This window comes from Pipistrellus kuhlii, unplaced genomic scaffold (assembly GCF_014108245.1).
Source record: "Pipistrellus kuhlii isolate mPipKuh1 unplaced genomic scaffold, mPipKuh1.p scaffold_m20_p_21, whole genome shotgun sequence".
NCBI lineage: Eukaryota > Metazoa > Chordata > Mammalia > Chiroptera > Vespertilionidae > Pipistrellus > Pipistrellus kuhlii.
The window spans coordinates 12,815,403-12,832,545 of NW_023425520.1; the positions used below are offsets into that span (position 1 = coordinate 12,815,403).

Genomic DNA, 17,143 nt, shown 5'->3' on the forward strand with positions numbered 1-17,143 from the left:
CCCTGCACTGGGACAGGCTCCCTCCTGCCTCCACCGACCCCGGGCGCTGCACTTCAGCCCCTTCTCCCTCTCCCCGCCCCCCCCCCCCCCCCCCCCCGGCCAAGCCCGTGCCCGGACACCCTTAGCGTCTTGCCACGGAACAAAGCCCCCTCCTTCAGGACGGCTGAGTGTGCCCAGCGCTGAGGCCGCCCCGTCAGCTCCTCACCCAGCTCCTCTGGCACAGGCCCTGCTGTGTGTGCCCAGCCTGCTGCCAGACCCGCCAGGCTGTGTTCTCCGTCCCTGTCAGCCAGCTCTCACCCAACACCAGGAGTCTGAGTCTCACGCTTACAGAACGAGTCCCAGGCTCCACCTCCATCTGTCCTACAGGGACAAGCGGCAGGCGGGAGGACTGCGGGGGGAGGCATACGGCATGGGAGAGGCCGCAGACTAGAGCCGGTCTGGCCCACGGACACAGGACAAGGGCAGCAGTAGGAAGTGAGGACCCCAGTCGCCGGGAGGCCGCCATGCCGTCCACCATCACCCGCAGGCAGGCGAGGGACGGGCAGCAGGCTCTGGGCACGGCCAGGAGGTGGGCGTGTTTCGGGCACAGGCCCGTCTGTGTGGACGGGGGGAGACTGCAGGGTGTGCCCGCTGACAGCTGTTCAAAGAAAAGGACTAGAAGCAAAGGGCATCTGAAATGCTCTCATCGCCGCCGCTGAGCGTCAGGAAGGGAAGGAGACCGAGGCGCCGTACGTGCCAGCAGGCGCGGACGTCAGTGCAAAGGAGCTGTGCAGGCGGCCGCCGAGGCGGTCCCGGCTGGCAGAAACGCTGCCATCTACGCTGGTTACCACCACCTCCTCCTTCATTGGAGGTAAACAGGACTTCATCGTATAGAAAGGTCACAATTATCACAATTTTAAAGAGGAAACTGGCCTTCTAGAGAAAGGATGCTTAAGATGGAACTCTGTGTCTATGTACGTGTTCTTTTAACTATTTTTTAAAATTTCCACTTACTGATCACAGACCTGGGAGCGCTCTGCAAGATCCCCTGAACTAGCATCGTCTCAGCCTCAAGTGAGGCTGGCGTGGCACCCCTTTCCTCACAAGGGAAGCTCGGGGGCTCCGAGTGGCGTCTGTCACACTCTGGGCCCCTCCTCGCTCAGCAGAGTCCCTGACTGACGCCCTGCAGTGCCAGGAAGGCTCAGTCTGGCAGCCCATGTTTCCACAGTCCTCGTCAGGAGTGGGTGGAGACGGGAGGGCTACTCACCGAACCACGCCTGCTGGTCCCCTTGAACCTCGATGGCGAGGCCGAAGTCCGCCAGCTTCACGGCCGCGCCCTTGGACTTGCTGGCCAACAGCAAATTCTCCGGCTTGGGTAGGAAGGAGGAGAAAGACGGGACCCATCGTGAGTGACTGGACTAACGTGTTCTGTGATCAGGGAGCAGCCAGCACGCACTGTCCTCTCAGGCAGCTGTGCCTGACCCAGGTGGATGCTGCTGGAAAGGATGACCTGCCATGGTCGGGTCAGACGGACGCGCTGGACAGACCCTGGGCAGGAGGGAGAATGCTGCCCACTCCCAGGGCATGCGTGGTCCAGCCGGGCCACAGGCAGTGGCTCCGAGCCTGCAGAGCAGACACTTAGCAGAAGAGAATGTGGCAAAATGATACCAAGAGTTGGACCAGTTTACACAGGGTATTTTTGGGGTCTCCCATGTACGTAGCACACGAGCTGTTTTCATTTTCCAGGGGATGGGTTTATGTATTTGTGTACTCGGCGCAGGGAGCTCCCAGCAGCAGCACGTGATGACAGCGTGCAATTAGACGTCTGCTCCCATCAGCACATGCGGGTGAGGCCGGCACTGCTGTTCCCTGACTGGCTAGCCCAGTGCTGCCCTGGCCTGGCTCATAGATACTTAATGGCAAAAAGCGGAGTGACTAAATGGATTATGGGATTTATCACACACACATCTTGTTCCTAAAATACCTAGACCAGTGGTCAGCAAACTGCAGCTTGAGAGCCACAGGTGGCTCTTTGGCCCTTTGAGTGCGGCTCTTCCACAAAATACCATGTGCGGGTAGGCACATACAGTGCGATTGAAACTTCGTGGCCCATGCGCAGAAGGCGGTTTTCGGCTCTCAAAAGAAATTTCAAACATCGTATGTTGATATTTGGCTCTTTAGACTAACGAATTTGCCGACCACTGACCTGGACAAACATAATGCACAAATACATTCTTTAAAGTTTTATCTACGTGTGGTTCTCAGAAAAGTGGAATTGTGATTTTAGATTTGTTCACAGTGTAGAACTCATAACTTGATATATGTACTACCATGTAGACAAGAATTCACTATGTCTCACGTTCACCCCAAAGGATGAATTTCTCTCTTTTCGGCTCATGACTTTTCCCCCCACCCCCATGAAATAGTACTTAAAATCCTCCTAAATCCAGAATTACTACCTTCATTAACATCTCTTTGTCTCTCTATATCATCTATCAATCCATCCATCCCACATCCACCAACCATCCACCCACCCTTCTACCCATCCATCCCACACCTACCACCCACCATCCATCCATTCACCCACCACCCATCCACCCACCATCCAACTACCCATCCCACACCCACCACCCACCTACCCACCATCCACCCACCTACCCATCCTGCCCTAATTCCCACCCCCACCTGCCCCTCCTGCTCACTGCTGGATGCCTCTGCATTGTCTGCAGTCCTGGGGCTCTGCACCAGGTGCCCATCGCCTAGCAGCCCTCGTGAGTGTCCTGCAGGTGTGACTGTATCAGAGACACTCGTCTTCTCTATTCAGTACTCAGTGACGTGCGAACAACCGCCTTCCCTTAGCGCTGCTTTTGCTAGGCTCCTGCAGCACCTTCTCGAGGTGCACTCAGCTCTGCACCCGGCCCTGCGGCCCCCGAGCCGCAGCAGTGCCCCCCGAGGGCTGAGATAGCACCCCACACACCCAGCTGGGCCTTTGATGATGAACAGCAACACTCGGCTTCTCTCTGACGGAGGTGGATGGCTGAGCTGTGCTCACACGTCTGCGTGGTCCCTGAACCAGCCCAGGAGCCGGGCCTGAGAACAGCCAGGGCAGCACTCAGTGTGGAGCCAGGCAGAGGAGTCCAGCTGTCCCCTCTCCCGTTCTTAGGGGCGGCACGTGGATGCCGCCCAAGGCGATGGCGAGCCCGGGAACACGCAGGGGCCGGGGCTGAGCGGCCTCCAAGGGAGCAGCCTGGCAGAAACAGGGGGAGCTCCCTGAAGCTCACCCGTCCCCTCCCTCAAGGAGAATGGAGCAGAAACTTGTCCCCACAAGAGCCACGTGGGGCGATGCTGCACCTCCCGGCTTGGTGGGAAGCGGTACTGCTGGGCAGCGCGCCGACCCGAAGGCCCTGCCTGAGCCTCTAACTCTGACTTCAGCCCGCAGGTCAGAGAGCAGCTATGCGCACAGCTCACTTGCCGCCAGCGCTGACGCATGCTCCCGTCCGCAAAGGGCTCAGCTGAGCTTGGACACCGACAAACATCCACATCACCATCCCAGAAAACGCACGACCAAGGTCCTGGGAGAGAAGTCACACTTTCCATCCTTGGCTCTCAGGCCATGGCTTTCCACACAGAGTAAGATTCCAAATGACTGCTTATTACACCGAGCACCGATACATCACATAAAACGTGCACGTCCTGGATGTTTGCTGGAAAAGAAGAGTTTTGGGTTCTGACGAGGAACAAAAAGGGCTGTCTGTGTGCTATGGAAGGAACAAGATCACCAGGAAAAACGAATTTTCAAAGGAATGTGCTGTTCCCCTTATTCCGATGCTCAGGGCTAGTGGACGTGCAGTCCAAGCGTGCAGTCCGAAGGAAACACCACTGACCACGCCTTTCAACACTGAATGCTCTCAGATGCAAACAGGTCAAGGAAGGTTCTGGAAATGAAAGCAGTGTTTTGCTTACAAATCTCATCTTCAAGTAACGCGCTGTGGATCTTTAAAGAATATTCTTCCAGGACATACGAGGAATTTATAGTCGATTCTAACTAGAGGTCTGCCCATGAGAAACCCAGGGGCCCAGCAGACACACAGCCGCTCGGCCGCTGCCCCAGGTCGAACGCCTGGCCAGCAGAGGTTTCCAGGGAAGACCCACACCGCACCCGCGGCGCTCACACGCACAGAAGCTTCTGCCCACGTCTGCTTCATTGCCATTTCTCGCCGTCACACCTCTGAACGGCACAGGCACAGCCGGGGTGCTGAGAACTCTCCTCCCGTCGCTTTCCAAACCTCCACTTGTCCTGGTCCGTGGTACGAAGTGGAGGAGCTGAGTGACATTCTACACGTCAGCATGTGCGCATGCTCCATAAGCCCTATTGGGCCAGAACACGTGCCCACTGTCTTTGCCTCACAGGCGCCGGCTGTCCCGGGAGGCACTGAGGAAGCAGGGGAAACCATTTCCCTCGCGTGGGCTACTTGTGACTGCCTCCGGCTCTGTCACCCGGGAACGTCTCCTCACTATTGGGCCCCCGGCCTGGCCCGTGTCTGTCCGTGTCCACAGACGAGTCCAGGCTGACGGAGTGCCTCGCGCTGCTCGCCGGCCCGCCGGAGGCTCTCCTGCTCAGGTTCAGGAAGTCGTTTCTCTGAGACACGGAGCCGAAGTCTCAGCCAGCGAGGAACTCGTTTCATCCCGAGCGGGAACGAGCCCACGTTCTCCAGTGGATCTGCCGCAGACAGGACTGCAGTCCACAGTCTAAGCACCACTCACCTTCATGCCCCGGGCCACGCCCATCGGAGGCAGGGGGCGGCTGGGCAGTGAGTGCAGTGACTGTGCCGACACCAGGGCCAGCGTCGGCCCCTGGCACACTCAGGAGCCGCCCTGCCTGGTGGACAGCGGCGGTGTCACACCTTCCCGGAAGCAGACATTGCTCCCGCACAGTGACCACTGCTTCGGGACAAGCAGGATCCTGCCAGACGTGTGCCTGCGTGGGCCCGCGTGTTCTAGAAAAATCCACCTCAAAGATGTTTCATTTAGTCCAGGAAATAGATTAGGACACAAAATCTTACAGCTGTTGTGCTCCCTCAAGTGGTTCCCCATTCTTTCCATTTCCTGGTCCCGCTTGGAGGCTGTCAAAGCACAGGGCACCTGGAGTGAAACTCGGACACCAATGCATTCTGAAAAAGCCTGGCTCTGCCTGCCCGTGGGAGCACTTCCTGTCCAGGCTGAGGGCCTGGGGGAGCCACCGGCAGGGTGCCCCCACGGCCCACGGGTCTCAGGACAGAGGTGATGTTCAGTCTGAGGATGGCACCCATCATAGGCCCAGGCCTCCAGGCAAGCACTGGGTTAGGGGAAGGCATACCCCCCCCCCATCGGCCCTGTCCCCTGGTGCAGCCCCGCCCCTGGTGCAGCCCTGCCCCTGGTGCTACTCTGCCCCCTGGTGCAGCCCCGCCCCCTGGTGCAGCCCCGCCCCCTGGTGCTGCCCCGCCCCCTGGTGCTACTCTGCCCCCTGGTGCTGCCCCACCCCCTGGTGCTACTCTGCCCCCTGGTGCAGCCCCGCCCCCGTGGTGCAGCCCCGCCCCCTGGTGCAGCCCCGCCCCCGTGGTGCAGCCCTGCCCCTGGTGCAGCCCCGCCCCCTGGTGCTACTCTGCTCCATGGTGCAGCCCCGCCCCTGGTGCAGCCCCGCCCCCTGGTGCTGCCCCGCCCCTGGTGCAGCCCCGCCCCCTGGTGCAGCCCCGCCCCTGGTGCAGCCCCGCCCCTGGTGCACTGCTTGGATAGGAGCAGGCATGTCCTGCACCATCCTGCCCTTAGGGAGCATCATTTCACAGCAGTCAGTTGGGCAGAAAGCTGGGAGCAAGAGGGAACCATGTGAATGCCTGCCCTGGGCTCTTTCCCGGAAACCACACACTCCTCCAACCAGAGGCAGGGCAGCGGTGCACTGACCTTCAGGTCCCTGTGCACGATGCCGTTGAGGTGGCAGTGGCTCACGCTCTCCAGGATCTGCTGGATGCAGTGGCTGTGGAGACACAGGCAGAGGGGTGCTGGAGGCCCGAGTGCCGACGGCCGGACAGTTACACACACACACACACACACACACACAAAATCACACTCTTCCCAATTCCCAGCTGGACACTGGGGTTGAACGATGCTGGATAGAGGCAATTCTGGTCCCAGCTCGGGCTCTGTGGCATGTTGGGCTGCGTTCCCTGGACCCCGCCTGCGAGCGAGGCCACTGCTGCCGGAAGGCGGGTTCCTGGAGGAGACTGTGTCCCGCTTCCCATATGACGTGGGAGCCTCCTCGGGGACACGGCTGGTGTCTCTCACACCTGTTCCCAGGAGGCCCGGGGAGCAGGAAGGAGCGGCAGGTTAGAGGGTCGGACCTGGGGCACAACTACCGTCTGACAAGGCAGTGCTGCTTCGGGTCTGACGTGTCGGAGGAAAACTGATGGGTCCACAGAAAAGGAGGACCCCTCGGCAGTCGGGCAGCTTCTGGGGCAGGGCTACGAGCTGAGGGGTAAACTACAACGGAAGCCCTGGAGCAGGCTAAGCGTGTCACCTGTGGAGACGCACAGGGCGTGCCCTCTCTCAGGCCCTGCTCCCTGCTGGCAAACGCTCTTCAGTTAGGAGGCCCCCCACTGCGGCTCTTCGTCCCTGCCACCCAACCGTCCAGCGTGACGTGGGCCCCGCCCGCAGTGTCCGAGCTCAGGGAGGACAGAGCGGCGCAGGGTGAGCTGGTGGACAGCGGCCACCTGGTGTATCCAGCGCAGTGCCCAGCCGGCAGGGCTGGCGCCTGCAGTGACCATCAGGCTGGCTACCTGTACCAAGGCTCGTTTGGTTCTGACAACTTTTCCTAAATCCTGGGGCTTGTTTTCCTTCTAAAATAACGCTCACTTTATGCTACTTTTTGGGAAACTCACTTTCTCTCCTCAAACCACGGTACTGGTTCTGGGGCCTGGTGAGCCACAGAAAAGAAGGAAGCCAACAGGAACCCACACTGAACAGCCTCCCCGTGCTTCCTGCTGAGCACGGCAGGACCTGAGCTCCTGAGGACCGAACACGCCGCCAGTGAGCTGAACAGCTCTGAGGCTTGTGGCTGGGGAGAGTGCCTTCCCTTGACTTCGTGTGGACCCCCTAGAAACGCCCCTGGGAGCGCCAATGCCAGGGGAGCATGCGCACAGTGGCCCACTACCCTGGGCTACCCAGTACCCCGGGGCCCTGTGGTGGTGACAAAGCCTTTATGTAACGTGGCCGGCATTTTCCGATCGCACATCGGCTGCTCCCGTAGCGCACGAGCGCTCACATAAGCCCTAGAAGCAGAGCTGCCGTGCCGGGTGGACACAGCCAGCCGTGGCATCTGCACGGCCTAGGTAGGGGTGTCAAACTCAATCAGAGAAGGGGCCAAAATCTAAAATCCAGCCTAAATCGCGGGCCGAATGGTTTACTGAACAGTCATAAACTGTCATTGTGATGGAAACGCAGCGGAGTGCAGTGATGACAGCGCGGTGCGGGCCACATTGCAAGGCCTGGCGGGACGGATTTGGCCTTGTGTTTGACACATGTGGCCTAGGGAGTGCGCAGCCGCTTCTGGGGAGCCAGCCACCGCGCCGGGCAGCGGGTGGCGTCGTTCCCGTGCTCACAGGGAGCCGCGCTCCGGCTCCGCCAGGCTGCTCGCGGGAAGTGCCAGCGGCTGCTGCTCACTGCTCACCTCCGTGCGGCTGGCACTTTCCAGTGAGACAAAGTGGTCAGTGACAAGATGGGAAGGTCCTCTTGAACACTCTGACATAGCGGACGAGTATTTTCCAAATGAGGGCCCCCAGGGCGTGAGGACACGCCCAGCTGACCGTGACCTTTCTCTGGGTGACACTGTGGGCTGCTCCGAGGCCGGTTCTCGGACCTGCTGCCAATCGTAGCCCCTGGCCCTTGAGATGTGTTCAGTGCGACCCAGGCACTGAGCTTTTAATTTTAATTAATTTTAATGAACTGTGACTAGGCACACTGGGCATCTGGGACCTGGAGAGCAGAGGGTGCCAGTCTTCCATCTCTCTCATCTGCTGAAAAGGTATTAATATATTTCTTCAGCAGAAGCCATTCTAGTGAGGCTTTATTTATTTTTAAAAAAATATATTTTATTGATTTTTCACAGAGAGGAAGAGGGATAGAGAGTTAGAAACATCGATGAGAGAGAATCATCAATCAGCTGCTTCTTGCACACCCCCTACTGGGGATGTGCTTGCAACCAAGGTGCATGCCCTTGACTGGAATCGAACCCGGGACCTTTCAGTCTTGCAGGCCGACGCTCTATCCACTGAGCCAAACTGGTCCCAGCTAGTGAGGCTTTAAAAAATAAAATGCCTTAATCAATAAAGAAGATAAAAAAATATAAAATAAAATGCACACTCTAACTACAGACACTAGATAAGAATAAAGTTTAGACCAGATTCATAGATTTTCCCCCAGAGAATCATCCTGGAAACGCCGCAGAGAAAAGCCACCGCCGAGGAGAGCGTCCCAGGCGCCCGTGGCGCCGCGGAGCGGGCGGCGCAGGGGCCACTCACCTGGCGTCGGCCTCGCTGTAGTACTCTCTGGCCACGATGTCTTCGAACAGCTCACCGCCAGTCACTCTGTGAGAGGAAACGAGGTGGCTAAGGGTGTGCACCACACTCATGTAGGCTTTTATTTAAACATTATTATAATAAAGTGTTTAAAACTGTCAGAACCGCCCCTTCCTGGCGGTCAGTCTCTATAATAATCTATATGTTCCTCTCTTGCCTGCACGCCTCTGCCACCAGACCCCGAGGACACCGCGTCTTCACCCCATCACTCACTCCGGACGCATCTCAGCGGCTGCTGGGACCCTCTCCGATCAGCTCCTCAGAGTGAGGGCGGAGAGGGGGAGGAGGGTGCAGGGATGTCTCAGCTCTGGGGACGGCCACAGGCCGCAGAGGGATGCGCACCCGCCTGCCCGAGGCTCCTCCCACTCCGGACAGACGTGCCCGTGGCCAGAGGCGGCCTCGCGAGCCCAGGCCAGCAGGGAGCTGGGCTGTGCGGACAGCGGTTCCTCAGGCTCCGGGTCACCAGGGACTGGAGACGGCTCTGAGCCACGTCCCAGGAAGCGTGGTGACCAGCCAGGGTCTGCCCGCACAGACCCACCCCTCCCAGCTGGACTCGGCTCCTCAGGAGCTCGCTCACACCCTGGGTGCCCTGGAGGTGCTGCTGCTCCAGGGCCTACAGGCCCCTGGTTTGGGGTAGAACCCTCCAAATTCTCTGGCTTAGGTTCCTTTCGTTCTCCTAAAATAGCATGCTTTTAAATTTCAAAGTTATAGTGTTGTAGGAAAATATTAAAACTATGGAAGTGCACCAAATACTCCCCTCTCTACACCAATGCCACCCTCTGGAATAAATGTACTTTATGCGCATCCCTTCAACTTGGTAATCTTTAAACATATATCCTTTCCTCCTTGCAAAGACACAAAGAAAACACTTTCCCACCAGTGGGTGGGCAATAGGTAAGGCCACTGTGGCTTGTTCAGTCGGCAGGAGTCATTTTCTGCCAGAAGTAGTTTTCTGTTTATAATAAGTAACGGAAGTCACGTGTGTGCATACTTCAGAGCATTTGCAGAATATTCCTTCTTATAAGTAAAACTGCTGGGTCAAGAGCACCCATTTAAAATTTGGGGGCGAACAAACCTCCCACATTGCCAAGGGGCCACACCACCATAAACGTGGTTAAGGCCCAATCCAACGCGGGCCACCTGGGAAGAAGCCCCGCCCCTCCGGGTGAATTCCTGCTCCTCGTCACCAAGCGGCCTCTAACAGAGACCTGGAGCCAGCCCAGAGCCACAACTGCTGTCCCAGGGCTGCCCCCCGGCCGCCCTCCCAGGTGAGGAGGCGGAGCTGTGCCGAGCTGTGCCAGTGCTCTCGGCTGGCTCACACCAGAATGCCACTGCCCCCTGCTCCCGGCATGACTGTTCCAGCGGGAGCAGAGGTTGGCAAGAGTCCAGGTGTAACTGAAGAGAATACATTTGCTTTAAGGAAAGATTTCAAATCAAATCATGCCTTGTTCTAAATAAAAATACAGAGAACCATACATTTTTAGAGTTTTCATCTGAAATGTATTTATTCCAATGGCCTGATTTAGCCCGAGACTCCACGGAGGGAAGCGGGGTCACAACCACACGGCTAAACCCCACCCACAGACCCCGCGCCAGAGCCTGAGGCCCGCTTCCTCACCACCACAGGCGTGCAGGCTGACTTCCCCAGCCTCACCCCCCCACCCGCCCACGTTCTGTGGCTGGGGGGGCAGACTCCCGGAGGAAAACCGCAGGACTACAGCCCGCCCTCTGACCTGATGTTCACATGCACTCACAAATGCAGAGCGCTGTGAGTGAGAACACGAACCCAGCCGTCCACTCTCCATGATGGATGTGAGAATGCCAGAAGGTTCTTAGCTCCTTCAGCCAGGAAATCCTCCACCAGCAGCACACGGCGTGATCCACAGGTGGGACACGCTGCCTTCAATCCTCTTAGACTCACTGCTCCAGGTTAGACCAACCAGGCTTCGTACAAGAACACCGACAGCTCCATAAGTACAGGATGTCCCTCTCCCTCCTGCAGGCGTCTCTCTGGGCTGTGTCAGCCCTTCTGGGCCGTCTGTCTGTCACAGCCCTCGTTGGGCTGACTGTCTGTGTTACAGCCCTCACTGGGCCGTCTGTCTGTGTCACAGCCCTCACTGGGCCGTCTGTCTGTGTCAGTCCTCTCTGGGCCGTCTGTCTGTGTCAGTCCTCTCTAGGCCGTCTGTCTGTGTCAGTCCTCGAAGGGCCGTCTGTCTGTGTCAGCCCTTCTGGGCCGTCTGTCTGTGTCAGCCCTTCTGGGCCGTCTGTCTGTGTCAGTCCTCTCTAGGCCGTCTGTCTGTGTCAGCCCTTCTGGGCCGTCTGTCTGTGTCAGTCCTCGAAGGGCCGTCTGTCTGTGTCAGCCCTTCTGGGCCATCTGTCTGTGTCAGCCCTTCTGGGCCGTCTGTCTGTGTCAACCCTTCTGGGCTGTCTGTCTGTGTCAGTCCTCGCTGGGCCGTCTGTCTGTGTCAGTCCTTCTGGGCCGTCTGTCTGTGTCAGTCCTCACTGGGCCGTCTGTCTGTGTCAGTCCTCACTGGGCCGTCTGTCTGTGTCAGTCCTCGCTGGGCCGTCTGTCTGTGTCAGTCCTTGCTGGGCCGTCTGTCTGTGTCAGCCCTTCTGGGCCGTCTGTCTGTGTCAGTCCTCGAAGGGCCGTCTGTCTGTGTCAGCCCTTCTGGGCCGTCTGTGTCAGTCCTCGAAGGGCCGTCTGTCTGTGTCAGCCCTTCTGGGCCGTCTGTCTGTGTCAGCCCTTCTGGGCCGTCTGTCTGTGTCAGTCCTCGAAGGGCCGTCTGTCTGTGTCAGCCCTTCTGGGCCGTCTGTGTCAGTCCTCGAAGGGCCGTCTGTCTGTGTCAGGCCTCTCTGGGCCGTCTGTCTGTGTCAGCCCTTCTGGGCCGTCTGTCTGTGTCAGTCCTCTCTAGGCCGTCTGTCTGTGTCAGCCCTTCTGGGCCGTCTGTCTGTGTCAGTCCTCGAAGGGCCGTCTGTCTGTGTCAGCCCTTCTGGGCCATCTGTCTGTGTCAGCCCTTCTGGGCCGTCTGTCTGTGTCAACCCTTCTGGGCTGTCTGTCTGTGTCAGTCCTCGCTGGGCCGTCTGTCTGTGTCAGTCCTTCTGGGCCGTCTGTCTGTGTCAGTCCTCACTGGGCCGTCTGTCTGTGTCAGTCCTCACTGGGCCGTCTGTCTGTGTCAGTCCTCGCTGGGCCGTCTGTCTGTGTCAGTCCTTGCTGGGCCGTCTGTCTGTGTCAGCCCTTCTGGGCCGTCTGTCTGTGTCAGTCCTCGAAGGGCCGTCTGTCTGTGTCAGCCCTTCTGGGCCGTCTGTGTCAGTCCTCGAAGGGCCGTCTGTCTGTGTCAGCCCTTCTGGGCCGTCTGTCTGTGTCAGCCCTTCTGGGCCGTCTGTCTGTGTCAGTCCTCGAAGGGCCGTCTGTCTGTGTCAGCCCTTCTGGGCCGTCTGTGTCAGTCCTCGAAGGGCCGTCTGTCTGTGTCAGGCCTCTCTGGGCCGTCTGTCTGTGTCAGTCCTCTCTGGGCCGTCTGTCTGTGTCAGTCCTCGAAGGGCCGTCTGTCTGTGTCAGCCCTTCTGGGCCGTCTGTCTGTGTCAACCCTTCTGGGCCGTCTGTCTGTGTCAGGCCTCTCTGGGCCGTCTGTCTGTGTCTCAGTCCTCACTGGGCCGTCTGTCTGTGTCTCAGTCCTCACTGGGCCGTCTGTCTGTGTCAGCCCTCACTGGGCCGTCTGTCTGTGTCACAGCCCTCGCTGGGCCGTCTGTCTGTGTCAGTCCTCTCTGGGCCGTCTGTCTGTGTCACAACCCTCACTGGGCCGTCTGTCTGTGTCAGTCCTCTCTGGGCCGTCTGTCTGTGTCAGTCCTCGCTGGGCCATCTTCTGTGTTACAGCCCTCGAAGGGCCGTCTGTCTGTGTCAGTCCTCTCTGGGCCGTCTGTCTGTGTCACAACCCTCACTGGGCCGTCTGTCTGTGTCAGTCCTCTCTGGGCCGTCTGTCTGTGTCTCAGTCCTCACTGGGCCGTCTGTCTGTGTCTCAGTCCTCACTGGGCCGTCTGTCTGTGTCAGCCCTCACTGGGCCGTCTGTCTGTGTCACAGCCCTCGCTGGGCCGTCTGTCTGTGTCAGTCCTCTCTGGGCCGTCTGTGTCATAGCCCTCGCTGGGCTGTCTGTCTGTCAGTCCTCTCTGGGCCGTGTGTCTGTGTCACAGCCCTCGCTGGGCCGTCTGTCTGTGTCAGTCCTCTCTGGGCGATCTGTCTGTGTCAGTCCTCACTGGGCCGTCGGTGTAAGCGGTATGCTCTGCCCAGGCCTTACTTGGTTCATGATAATTTAACAAAATTAAAACCTGGGCTGGCCTTGCCTGTTTCGCAGATCCTAAAGAGTAAGGGAGTTGGACTCTATGGTGCAATTTCTTTTTTCTTTCTTTTTTTAAAAATAAATCTTTATTGTTCATATTATTACAAAAGTTCCTCATTTTTTTCCCTTCCACCAGGTTCCCACCCCACCTTCTGCCCTTTCCGCACCTCCCATTGTCCTCATCCATAGGTGCATAGTTTATGTTCAGTCTCTTCCCGAGCCCCCCTCTTCCTCTTTTCCCCAAGAATTGTCAGTCCACTCCCTTTCCTTACCTCTAATTCTATTATATTCAACAGTTAATATTGTTCATCAGGTTTTTTAATTCCCTTGGTTTTTAGATTCACTTGTTGATAGTTATGTATTTGTTCATAATTTTTATCTTTATTTTCTTTCTCTTCCGAAAGAATACCCTTCAGCAATTCATATAATTCTGGTTTGGCGGTGATAAACTCCTTTAGCTTTTTTTTATTAGTGAAGCTCTTTATCTGGCCTTCAATTCTGAGTGATAGCTTTGCTGGGTAAATTATTTTTTTTAATATATATTTTATTGATATTTTACAGAGAGGAAGGGAGACAGAGAGCTAGAAACATCGATGAGAGAGAAACATCGACCAGCTGCCTCCTACACACCCGCTACCGGGGATGTGCCCGCAACCAATGAACATGCCCTTGACCGGAATCGAACTTGGGACCTTTCAGTCCACAGGCTGACGCTCTATCCACTGAGCCAGACCGGTTTCGGCTCCATCAGGCTTTCATACTATAAAGCAGCATTAAAGAAAGCCATGCTGAGAATCAGCTAAGCTCCTGTTAGTTTAACTCCCAGCTGACCGACCCTTCAGTATTCAGCAAAGGGCATAGCATATATTAATAGTTAGCCCCAGCCGTATGCTAGCCATCGGGTGAATGAATGTTCTAACAAGTCTATTAGCAGAGAGGGTCTGAGGCACAAAGCTCGGGGCATTGACGTGCAGGCGAAAGCCCGCCAGGCCCATCTCCCGCCAGAGGGGACGTCAACGGGGCCTGGTCCAGGCAGAGATATGGCCGAGGCCTGGCGGGATGTCACCACCCGAAGAGCCGCTGCCAAACCTAGCCCCGCGTCCTCACACGGAGCCCGCAGCTGCCCTTCACAGCAGCGTCCCCGAGGCAGCCCCGCCCCAGGGACAAGGTGTCCAGACAGCACCCGCCTCTCCGGGGCCTGCCCACCGGGGCTCAGGCACCGCCGAGGAAGCAGCATTCCCGAACTACGCCGTTTCATAGGCAACTTTCTGAGAAAGCTGGCTCTCCAAGCCTCCTGGAGCAAAACAGGCGGGAGGCGCTCTATGATGCTGGACACCAGCGCCAGGGCAGCGGGCTCACCACGCCCAGCCGCTTTCTGAGCAGGCCACAGGGCCTCCCGGGCCCCGCCATGCTCCTCTGCAAACAGGCCTTAAAATGTACATGTCCAGCCTTGAGGCCTGGCCTTTGGCTAATAAATGATTATCACTCATCTTTTTAATTCTAAACTAGTTAGAAGCTTTCAATTGAGTTTATAAAATTCAAGATTAGAACAAAGCCCCCGTGGGACCTCTGGCTTCTGGCCTGCATGCGAGGAGGCAGACAGTGTCGCTGTCCTAAGAGGAGAAGCTGAATGAAAACCCACAGTTCTCCACAGAGCTGCCCAATCAGGTCCCAAGCAGACCGTCCTCCTCCCCAGATCCGCAGAGGCCCATGCTGAGAATCCAGCGCCCCCTGCAGCCCAGAGGCCGGCAGGCAGGGACACCGGGCTGTGACTGGCCACCCACTGGAGGGTCAGCGAGGACAAGGCCTGAGACAGACCCGGGACCACAGCAGGGACCCAGGACGGTCACAGCTCCCGGGAAGGGCCACTGAAGCCTGAGGCCTGCTTACTCAGGACCACAGAGCTCTTGTCCAACTCTGTGCCCGTGTGACTAACGGCCTCTGACCACGTTCTACCCAGCACGTCATGTCCACGCTCAACAAAATTGCAAGACACACTGAGAGGCAAAAGCCCACTTTGAAGGAACTCAACAAGCATCAGAGCCAGAGTCAGATATGGCAGGAAAGTTGGAATTATCAGAACAAAATTTTTAAAAACTATGATTAATATGCGGAGGAAATTAACAGGAAGAATAGACAATATGCAAGTAACACATGGGTAATGTCAGGGCAGAGACAGAAGTTCTAAGGAAGAATAAAGGGGAAACTCCAGAATAAAAAAGACGCACTGTGACAAACGCGCAAAGGGACGCCGGAGGGCTCGCCAGCAGACACCATCACACCATCACACCCTCCAGCAGAATGGACTGGTCCAGGAGGCAGGAAACCGTGAGGACACGCGGGCACGCGGGAACACCAGTCAGCGGTGAGACTGGCGCCTGGCGCCCAGGCTGCTGTACACGCAGGATGCACATCCCTCTCTAGCTCACCTGGACATGCGCCTGACAGAAAACACACATTCCTTCACGTGTTCAGAACAGAAACCACACGACGTCTGCTCTCAGACCACATGGAATTAAACTAGAAGTCAGTATCAAGACAGCAGCTGAAAAACCCAACATATGTGGAGATTAAACAACATGCTTCTACATCACACATGGGTCACAGATGAAATCGCAACGGAAGTCTAAATATACTTTGAATTAATCATAAAAGATGGAAGACATAAAATCAGTAATCTAAGTTTCCATAAGGAAACAAAAAAGGGGGCAAATTCAACACAAAGCAAGAAGGAGAAATAAAAATTAAAACAGAAGTCAATAGGATTGAAAACAGAAAATCAATAAAGAAAATCAACAAAAGGGGAAAAAAAAGCCAGTTTTTTTACTAGAGCAATAAAATGGATATGCTTATAGACAGGCTAAAGAAAAATGAAGACACAACCTATGAACCAGGAGGTCCCAGCGCCATTCTTGGTCAGGGCACATGCCTGGGTTGTGGGCTCGATCCCCAGGCAGGAGCATACAGGAGGCAGCTGATTAATGACTCCCTCATCACTGATGTTTCTATCTCTTTGTCCCCCTCTCTTCCTTTATAAAATCAATACAAAGTAATTTTTTTTTTAAAAAGAAGACACAAGTTATTAATATCGAGCTATCACTACAGATACCATGGGCATTAAAAGGATAAGAAAGAGATATTATGAATAATCAATGCCCACGTTTGATGACCTAAATGAAACCAATTCCTTGAAAGGCACAATCTGACAAAACTCACACAAGAGGGAATAGACAATAAGTAAGCCTACCTATTAAAGAACCTGAATCCATAATTAATAACCTTTCGATCAGAAACCACAACACCCGGATGAATTCACTGATGAGTTACACCAAACACTTGAGGAAAATTTTATACTAATTGTTCACAATTTCATCCAGAAGTAGAAGCAGCATCACTCTAACACTAAAACCAGATAAAACACAAGAAAGGAAAATTATAGACCATCATCCTTCATGAGTATACACACAAAACTCCTCAATAAGGTACTAGCAAATCGAAGTAAGCAATGTACACAACCAATATGCACTACGAGCAGGAGGGGTTTATTGTAGGTGGGCAAGGCCGGTTCACCATTTGAGTACCAATAAATGTTACCCCTCATTACCAACAGACAACAATAGGAAAACCACAAGGTCATATAAATGGATGCAGAAAAAACATCTGACAAAATTCAATACACATTCATGGTAGTAACGCTCAGCAAACTAGGAAGAGGAATGACCCTCCTCGACTCGATTTTAAAAATCTATAAAATACGCTACTATTACACATCCTAGTGATAAAGTGGATGCTGTCCCACCAAGAACAGAAAAGGCAAGGGGTGTCCTCTCGCACCCCTGGAGTCCTAGACGATGAAGGAAATAAAATATACACACTGGCAGGGAAGAATAAAGTGGTCTTTGCGCATAGATGACGTGATTCTCTATGCAGAAAATCCCAAAAGATCGACAATAAAAGTTCTGGAGCTAAGCAACAACAAGTTACGGGATACCAGGCAGGTTAATAACTAAAAGTCTATTGATTTCTTATATACTACAAATAACCAAGTGAGATTAAAAACACTATGCCCATTTACATCCCACTTCCCAGAAATGTGATACTTAGATATGTCTTTTATAGAAAGGCCACATGAAAAAAAACTACACAGCGCTGATGAAAGATCTAGAAGAAGAACTACATAAATGAAGAGATTTCCATGTCAATCATTAGGAAGGCTTGTTATTGTCC

The 17,143-nt window shown here is 55.5% G+C and overlaps 1 protein-coding gene across 13 annotated transcripts in view; it reads right to left on the reverse strand.

The window, feature by feature from the left end:
- Positions 1-17,143, reverse strand: part of CAMK2D (calcium/calmodulin dependent protein kinase II delta) — a 146,452-nt gene that overhangs the window by 33,852 nt on the left and 95,457 nt on the right. For all 13 annotated transcript variants that reach the window (XR_006742455.1, XM_045586042.1, XM_045586041.1 and 10 more), the window contains 3 exons: positions 8,529-8,594; positions 5,917-5,989; positions 1,247-1,349 (listed from right to left, as the gene is read on the reverse strand). Coding sequence is in view for 12 of the 13 variants with exons in the window: in XM_045586042.1 (XP_045441998.1) it covers positions 1,247-1,349; positions 5,917-5,989; positions 8,529-8,594 (242 nt within the window). In the remaining variant the exon portion in view is untranslated. The remainder of the gene's footprint in view (positions 1-1,246; positions 1,350-5,916; positions 5,990-8,528; positions 8,595-17,143) is intronic.